At 40.8% G+C, this 9,267-nt stretch overlaps 1 protein-coding gene across 1 annotated transcript in view; it reads right to left on the bottom strand.

Annotated features, from left to right (window-relative positions):
- Positions 1-2,899: 2,899 nt before the first annotated feature.
- Positions 2,900-9,267, bottom strand: part of prdm5 (PR domain containing 5) — a 43,486-nt gene continuing 37,118 nt past the window's right edge. Inside the window, exons 15-16 of the mRNA XM_005732345.1 lie at positions 8,126-8,230; positions 2,900-4,604 (exon numbers count right to left, since the gene is read on the bottom strand). Coding sequence (XP_005732402.1) covers positions 4,440-4,604; positions 8,126-8,230 — 270 coding nt within the window. The 3' untranslated portion in view covers positions 2,900-4,439. The remainder of the gene's footprint in view (positions 4,605-8,125; positions 8,231-9,267) is intronic.

The following is a 9,267-nucleotide window of genomic DNA, read 5'->3' as shown; positions in this document are numbered from 1 at the left end:
CTATTCTATTTTATTCTATTCTATTCTATTGTATATGTTCTTAGTCTGTTCCTTGGCATTAGATAATTGTGTCTCTGCTTTACACCTATAAGTTTATTAATGAAGCTTGCTAACCAAGCTTAACACTCCATCTTTTCACTGATAAAAGGCAACTTCTGGCTTCAACCATGGTGGCAGCCAAAACACTGACATCAAAACTTTAAAAAGTTGAGTCCTTGATCTCACAGTGTCTACTTCCGCGTTTCTTACTGTCTTTTTACCTATCGAACATTTTAATGTTTACAGTTGGCTAGCTGTACATTCAAGACATTTAGAGTTGATTGAAAAAAGTAATTTCATGATGAAAGCTTTACCAGCCCTCATGACATTACACACCTTCTTCTCACTGTTATACTTGTACTTTCGTGGCGATCGTGGCTCAAGAGTTGGGAGTTCGCCTTGTAATTGGAAGGTTGCTGGTTTGAGCCCCGGCTTGGACAGTCTCGGTCGTTGTTTCCTTGGGCGAGACACTTCACCCGTTGCCTACTGGTGGTGGTCGGATGGCCCGGTGGCGCCAGTGTCTGGCAGCCTCGCCTCTGTCAGTGCACCCCAGGGTGGCTGTGGCTACAATGTAGCTTGCCATCACCAGTGTGTGAATGGGTTGATGACTGGATGTGTGAAGCGCTTTGGGGTCCTTAGGGACTAGTAAAGCGCTATATAAATACAGGCCATTTACTTTCTGTTAAGGGGAAGTTTGTCTACAACATTTTTTAAAGTCACCTTTATGACAATGTTTGGTGGGTAGTCTTGTTTGCTGGTTTATAAAACCAAGCAATAGTTTTAGTGTTACAAAGTAAACAATTCACAGGAAAAAAGGAAGGAAGAACTCATGTTTAAGTGCTGGGTTATCTTGAGTATGGTGGCGGTGGAGGGTTTGGTTTTTAATGATGGTCCCCTTCCTAATTTCCACCTAATGAAATAATTCCCATTTACCTGCAGTGATACACCACTTTTTTTTACCTGGAGTGGTGTTTGGAGATTAAATTAAAACCATCGTGTAAATCACAGAGCGAGAAAGAATATTATGAGAATGGTGAGTGTGTTTTTTTTTTATTTCCTCAGGCAGGCAGGTTTTCATCTGAGGCTCTTGTGTCAAGCATTTGACCTCTTTGCTGGTTTTTTAGTGTCAAGGATTTTTAGGTACTCAAGAGCCACAGTCTGCTTCCATGGAAATATGGCTTGAGGGCATGTCCATCACTGCCGAAAGGGTGACCCAGAATACCCAAACACACCCTTCCCAATCGTATTAAAATTCCTCTGCATGGCACACACATTCCACTTTATTCTAGTCTGTAGACGGGAAGGGTACCTGTTGCTACGAAACACCAGCCAAACACACGGGTCAGACAAGCGTGTCCGTGTCATTCCTAACATGACAGTGGTTTGCCATAAATCTGTACCGGCACGGTAATAATACTCCTGCGCAGTGGGCGTGGCTGGTGTTTGGCTCTGTGATCGCTGGTTGGAGCCCAGTCTGGCCCACACTCACAAATGGGGAGGCAACACAGGAAACTGGGGCTTCCAGTAAAAACATGTAATTAGAAACACATTGACTGGGAGCTCTGGCATGATACACCCATCAGGAAGGGAGAGACACATGCAGGCAGGGATGCACGTAGTTTTTTTTTTTTTTGTTTTTTTTTAAGTGATTGAAGTGGAGGACAAGATCACTGGGTCACTGGGAAAGTCCCATGAGAAAATCCAGTGTTGTAAGACTAAAATGGAAAAGCAGAGACATGGACTGTGACATGTTGTTACAGACACAAGCTTAAGAGAGCAGAGCGATAATCAAAAGCAGGGACATCTCAACACCCAATCTGACCTGTCAGCCACTTTAGTTTGATATGTGGCAGACAATAATATTCCACTGCTGCAAATCCCTACTATTACTACTGTTTACAAGATGCAATATAAATGCCACTGTATTTAAGATTGCGTCAGTATTGCCTGGAGGCCTCGCCACTAAAGAGCAGACGGTGCACAGCACGAGCTCCGCGGAGAGCGTGGGCCTCAGCGTGGCCGGGCGGCTCAGGCCATGCCCTGCATGCCCATGTGGTGAACCAAACTCCAGAGGGAAAGCCAGTTAACCCGGCCACATGTGATCTGAGAATCCTCACTAACCATGCTCCCCTCGAAGCATGTCAGGAGCTCAGAGACATCCTGCAAGTTTATATTTATGTGCAGGGGAGCTAAAATGTAACTAATACCTGGAATTAGTTAATAGTTTAAAAAAAACGCACACGAGCTAAAATGTGACGTTTACTGCAGCATACTGCAACATTTGTATGATTTCAGGAAGCCAAAGGCACATGTGGCAAGATTTACCAAGTTTGAATAACACACACAGCTCTCCCACTTCAGTACGATTCTCACAGTCATATCCTGGGATACCAGATAGCCTCTGCACAAGGACAGATGTGAGAAAGAGTCCCTACATCCACAGAGAGAAACCATCAGAGGCACTCTTTAGTGTGTGGTTTTACAGATCAGGCAAGTGGTGACTGTGGCTTCAGAAAGGGAAAAAAAGCCTTAATTAGCCTTCACTCCCAGCAGACTGCCAACCTAAGAATAGGGGATAGATTAACAACGAGAGCTGAACACTTTTAATCAACTCTCAAAGCCTCTTTTTCCTTGTACCCACCCCCACCTTAATGTCAACAATCTACAAACACATAATTACAAAGAGTAGAGGAAATGGATGTTTCATAGGTGATGAGGTTTTATACATTTTAAAATACAAAGGTGTGAAGTGACAATTCACAGTCTCAGAATAAACTGCTGGAAAATGGGCATTAATCAAATGGGGAGTAATTGAAGGAGCAAATGGAAGTAGATGGAAAAAACAGAAAAGAAGTGCACTTTTATTGAAATGCATGAAGTTCTGGTTTGAACAATGATTTAAAAAAGAACAATGTAAACACATATTTTAAGGCACAAAACCCTTGGGACATTTATATGAAACCATACTCTACAAATCATTACCAGAATCAACAGAAACAGTACTTTGCATTTTTTATTTTCCCCAGATTTGGGAAACATTTGTCCAGAATCTGTGACACAGGTATGCTAACAGGCTTTGAGCACCGCTGGTTTTCATACAACAAGGTGTGGGAAACGAAGGAACTGCTCAACCCATTCCTCAAGGTAAAGATGAAGGTCACACCCAACACATCCATTCAAAAACAGATTTCAAGAAAGATGCAATAGCAATATGTTTACAGCTATTGTGTAAAAACTATTTAGGGCCTATTTCAGATTTTCTAGGCATTTTCAGAACTCATAATGCTATAGCATGCTTCTAAAAAGTACAGTACATCTGAACATGTTTGGACCTGTGCCTTGTATTTTCATCTTTACATATAATCTTCCATTTAAATCAGTAAAACATGAAGTGAATGAATGAATTTTTTGTGTTTATTAATTTAAATAAGACTTCTGGCCTGTGCTCTGTGTTGCTATAGGAACCATAAAGCTCAATAGAAAGTCTGCATAAAAAAACAACTGACATGGACATCTTGACACCAATCATTGTCCTGTTTTAAGGCCTGTAATTCACCATTATGGCTACTAGAGTTTGTTATTTTTTGGAGCCAAAAACGACAATATTTGGGTGAAAGACTAGAGTGTTAAGTTGACATTCAAATCAATAGATTATGGATATCGATAAATTAATAAACTACTAGATTTTACTCACCAAACGTGAAATACACTTCTCTGCCACAGACCAGGCTGTGAAATTTGTCAGATAAATGCATTCAAATACTCAAAACAGCACCAACACCACAAATATGGTCAGAATCTAGTTTAGTGGCTCCATTTAGCTAAACAATTTTAGCCGAGGCCTGCAGTTTTTGTCACTTCGCTGGCTTTATTTTTCTGCCCTTGAGACCCATGCTTTGTTTTGCCTCCTGAACAAAAGGGTTTAGCCTCCCAACAGGAAAATATGTAGAAAGTGTACGGATAAAACTAAAGTGCACAGAAAAGTTTTTGGTCACAACTTGTCTTCATCATTTGGCAACTGGCCACAACTGTACAGTAAGGTATTCAGAGAACAGTGGAATGGGTCATGTTGTGGCAGTATGTACAGTAACACTGGTTAGAGTTCAGAAAGACCGGAGCAGACACAGAGGCTCCGGAGGCAGATCAAACATATCTGGGATTCTGTTTGTTCAGATCTCCAAAAACAATATGGAAACAGTATGACCGAAAGAAAGTACAAATACACAGTCAATGTTTCAATTTTGAAATACTCGCCTTAATCTTTTCCATGTCCTACATGCATGTATCATTATTAGCAACATTTCTGCTATCTTTCTATCTGCATATCATCTTAGAGCACAAGACTTAAGTTTATCTGAAGAATAAGATCTCGTTTTTAGCCAGTGCTTCCTTAATTGGCTCTAACTCTCCGTTTCCCCGTGGACATTCTCCATATGGACTTTGAGGTAGTCGTTCCTGGTGAACTTCTTGTGGCACAGCTGGCACTCTGCCATCGGTCGGTTGGGGTTGTGCGTCAGCTTGTGCCTGCTGAGCATCTTCTTCAAGCTGAATGAAAGGTCGCAGACCTACAGAAAACAACAAATAGAGGATTATAGGAGTCATAATTACACTATTTAAACACACTTTATTTAAATCTGGCAATATCTGCTCACTGTAGAGCCTCGGTGCAACAAAAATGGGACACGCACTTGGCAACAGAAACGTCTCTTTTCTCCACACTGGTAGCAGGGGGAGGGGGGATGCACGCAACTTAACATCCATCTTAAATGAGGCATTTTACACTGTACAAATGACTTCAGGGCCCTCTATCAATCAGGATAATCCGCCAATGGCTGGCGTTCAGCTGCAGTTTAACATACAGCTTGGAGAATCGCAGCATGTGTCCTCCTCGCTCCATCTGCGAAGAACGTCAGCGCTATGAATTACATTCAGAAAATCTCACAGACAGCTTACATCTGTGGGTGAACGGCAAATATAGAAGCTATGAATGAAAACAGCAGAACCATCACATGATATCATTCCAATAGTTTATCAGGTGGACTTCCACATTTTCATTGATGCGCTATCATGTTGTCGTTTATGTTGCTCCGGCAATCTATAAATCTGCTGCTGTGTCAGGAAAAATATTTTCAATTTTGCAAAGTGAAAGAAGGACAGCAGCTGATGAGAGCGCGCGAGAGAGAGGGGCCTCCACTTCTCATGGTATCCCAGATGTTGCTTGATGCTTCGACAACATTTTAATGCTGGTTTGACAGACGCTGCATTCAGAACCCCTCCAGCTCGTCTGGAAAATGTTCCTGGGACTGTGTGATCTCTTTGTCTGACTCAAAATCCACCCCAAAATAAAATCCACATGTTATTTCTATTATTTCTAATAGTTTATATGTTGAATTATTTCTTCCAAAGCTGGGAAAAAGGATCCAGATGAACGCTTGATGTTGCCGAGAGACACGTTCCAGTGATGCTTCACCGGAGATGAATGGGATACTGATTGTGTGTCCTCAAACGACAACTGTAGATGATTCTCAGTGAATATGGGCGCATATGCTGTTTTAGAATTCAACGATGTTGTGGATAGAGGATTAGTGGCGTGTTAAAGCTCAAATGATAATTTAGGAATCCAGACTGGTGCTTTAAGCTTTGTTTGAATAAGACATGCTTGGAATCTACAGTTACGAGCTTAAAGTACTCTGCGTGACTTCAGCGTCCACATCAAAAGTCAACAAAAACGGGATAACAGAAGTTGCATCAGTTTGAAATCTTCTGAGCTTTTGCCTTGAAGACTTTCAGCACAGGGAAAATCCATGCGAGTCGTATTATTATCATAGTTTTGGTTTTGTAGCAGTTTTAGTCGGTGTCTCTTTTTAGTTAGATCACTCACCTTATTTCTTAGTGTTGAGCTTTTTCCTGTATTTCTGTTGTTTTATTTTCTTTATACATAGCATAGGTTTGCTCAATATTTGCTTCAACTTGAGCCCAATGGTAGCATTTTTAGGGTCTACTGTAACAGGCCATGTTTTTGTTGAACTTTAGGCTAAAATAAATTTGCATAAGAAATAAACATTCATATTTCACAAGACTAGAATGATTTAAATATGCATTATCAACTCCACATGGCAAACTAGTGTAAGCAACATGAAAACATGCCATGGTTTATCTTTATTATATAATGCAGGTTACTAATTCTTACTGTTATTTCATATCCCTTTAGCCATTTTGGCAGGTGGGGGTCAGACAGGCCTCTGCCGCTGACCACCACCAAATTCACCCAGGATACAGCCAGCTTAAATGACTTAGTGGTCAAATATCCAACCAAAATTCTGCCAGAAGTTTGTTAATGGCTAACAAAACTGTCTTGCTAAAGGGCATTTAACCAAATATTAGGGGGGATGTATGTATATATTGCAGTGTGTATCTATACTTTTGACCCTGTGTGGATTAATTAAAATCCCCAATAAATTCAAATTAGTTTTTTAGTAATTAAAAATATATTCTGTATAATCATTCCACCCTGGAGAAAGCACAGTTCAAAGAAGTCATTAAAAGCCCCAAATTAACATGACATTCAGGCTCGTGATGAGTGTATGGAAACTTCAGACCACAACTGTGGATGGATGGATGAATGATTTGCTGACGCTTGCTGAAGCAGTGACGCAACCCCTTTGTTTCTCTGCCGTGGCTGTCACATGATCCTACTGATATGTCTCTGTCACCTAATCCTCTTACTGTTTTGTGTATGTTTATATTTATGTACCAAGCACTTTTTAATACATCAATGTCATATTGATGGCTCCATTGTGAAGGTAATGTGAAGGTAATGAAAGCAAAGAGAATAGGGAGTTAAGGGAGTTGTCACATGGGAAAATGGACCTGCTTGATGAGTCGGTGAAGATTTGTGTCATGATTTCGCTTTCAGAGTTACATTCCTAATTTTGAAAAAAGGCATTTTCAGCTCCTGTTTGTTGTGTACTGACGAATAAACAAGAAACAGTAACTGCTTTTCATACTGAAATCCCTTGAAAACCTCACAATTATTAGGCAAGTTTTAAATAACATCTCTTTTTCTGTGATTTCAAAGAGACTTATGTATATTTATTCACGATAGACATGAGAGATAATGATGTTCTTGGAAAGTGTTAGTCACACTAAACCAAAAAAATATGTGTAGCATCTGTGTGTACAGATTGGACTGTTATGACTAGCAGAAGCGGCTTACATGAATGAGTGTCTCTGTGACCAGGTCAAATCAACAGAAAAAGCTCCAACAAAATAACTTTCTTTTCAAAGTCTGTAAACCGTTGCTTGGGAATAAAAAAGCAATCGCAATGTTAATAATGTTTAAAGGTGTCCTGCAACCCAGACCCCTGTATTGTTTAGCCAGCACCATAGTTCGGCGAGTTCAACTTCCAGGACAGTTGTGGCTTTATAAATGAAAAACAGAAAACACAAAATTGGACAAAAACAAAAGCAGGGAGAAAATTTTTCCAAACACTAAAAACAAATTCTGTCGCGTGTTCTCTCCTCAATCTCTGAGAATAATTATTACTCCTGCAGCATTATAAGCAGAGAGTAATTTCTCCCTCTGATCCTCTAAATGTGTTTATGTGAATCAGCCCACTGGGCCCCTCTAAAGAAGAAAGATCGCTATCTGCCTCTAACTGAGCCCCAACTCTTCCACACATCTGGCCCTATGCCAGCAAAACAAGAAAGAACAGACAGTGGTTGATGGTACGGAGGACCAAAACCGCCAAATTTTTTTAAAAAGACCAATAAATAGTTTAAAATGTAATTAAATTAAGAATTAGATATGACATAAATTGATATTTCTGCTTTAACTTGTTTTTTGGGAAAATAAATGTTGTAATAACTCCCCCATTTATTTTCTTTTTGAGTAAATTTCCTTTCCATTTCTGTTGTGATGCTCGCATCAGGCAACCAATAGACACAAAGTTGAAATAAATGATGAATAATTAGTTGAATTTATTTTTCTTTTAATTCTTTAGGCACATTTATAGCTATAATTAATTTACTGAGTCAATTTATATATTTTAGGTGGTTGCAGTGTTCCACAGAGCTGCGCACTCACATCACATTGAAAAGGCTTCTCTCCTGTGTGAGTCCTCATGTGCTCGTCCAGTCCTCGTTTCTGACTGAAGGCCTTGTTGCACTCGCTGCATTTATACGGCTTCTCCTGCAGTGAAAAACACACAAAGGCACAAATTTAAAGAGGGCACTTTGTCTGTCAGTGTACAGCAGAAAAATACATTAAACAATAATTCACCAGCTTTGGTCACATATGGACAAAATCTGGAGGGAAAAGTGTAATGACAGACATATGTACAAACAGGCATGCACAGCACAGTGGAAAACACAATAAGATGTGGAAACACATACATTCACCTTCACGCACTGATGTTTTCTCACTTCACACCACAGCAGTCTCCCTGTGCGTTTATGAAGATATGAAATGAAAGATTGTACAGTGCCTGCAGTAGAGAGGAAATGAGCACCATAGAGGCCATCAAAAACACATGGATTCCTCAAAAGAGAAAGGAAAACAAAGGAGAGAAAATCTCTTTGAACGCGTATCAGTGCACTGGCACTCTGGGGCTGTAGAATATCACTCCTGCGTCTCCACACCTCATCGGTTTACCGAAGAACATTTCCTCTACGCCTTTCGGAGGCCTGTCTCACTGTCAGTCAAAGCTGCTATATCACAGTGGGTGTGTTCACAAAAATCTCCCAAGTATGCCTGTGTGTGTATGTACAGTCGAACGGTAGGCGTGTGCTCCCCACTTCGAGGGGAAACGGCGGTGACACCTAAAAGACTTGAAGAGAAGTAAGACGCATGTAGATAGCGAGGAGCTGTTTCCCAGTGTCACTCTTTGGAAAGCTCTTTTTGACGAGTCTGGCTGATAGCAGCGACTCTACCCATTTAAAGCTTAGTTGTCATGGGAACAGGGTGAATGCAGGAAGTTAGGGTCCTGGGAAAGGCACTATCATGTGGGCGGGGCAAGGAGCGCCCAATGACACAGGACACAAAAGGAGGTAAAGATCAGGTCCACTGCATGAGCGGCTTTAAGTATGCAACAGTTTGTGTGAATGTGACTGAATAAAAGGGACGATAAAGCTGGGTCTGTGTGTGTGTGTGTGTGTGTGTGTGTGTGTGTGTGTGTGAGAGAGAGAGAGAGAGCGAGAGATGGCCGTCTCAAGGAAACAAACTCTGTC

The sequence above is a fragment of the Pundamilia nyererei genome, unplaced genomic scaffold (assembly GCF_000239375.1).
Source record: "Pundamilia nyererei isolate P.nyererei 1_Seehausen unplaced genomic scaffold, PunNye1.0 scaffold00046, whole genome shotgun sequence".
Classification (NCBI taxonomy): Eukaryota; Metazoa; Chordata; class Actinopteri; order Cichliformes; family Cichlidae; genus Pundamilia; species Pundamilia nyererei.
Note: the sequence above shows the minus strand (reverse complement) of the source record. Positions and strands in the feature narration are given on the sequence as shown.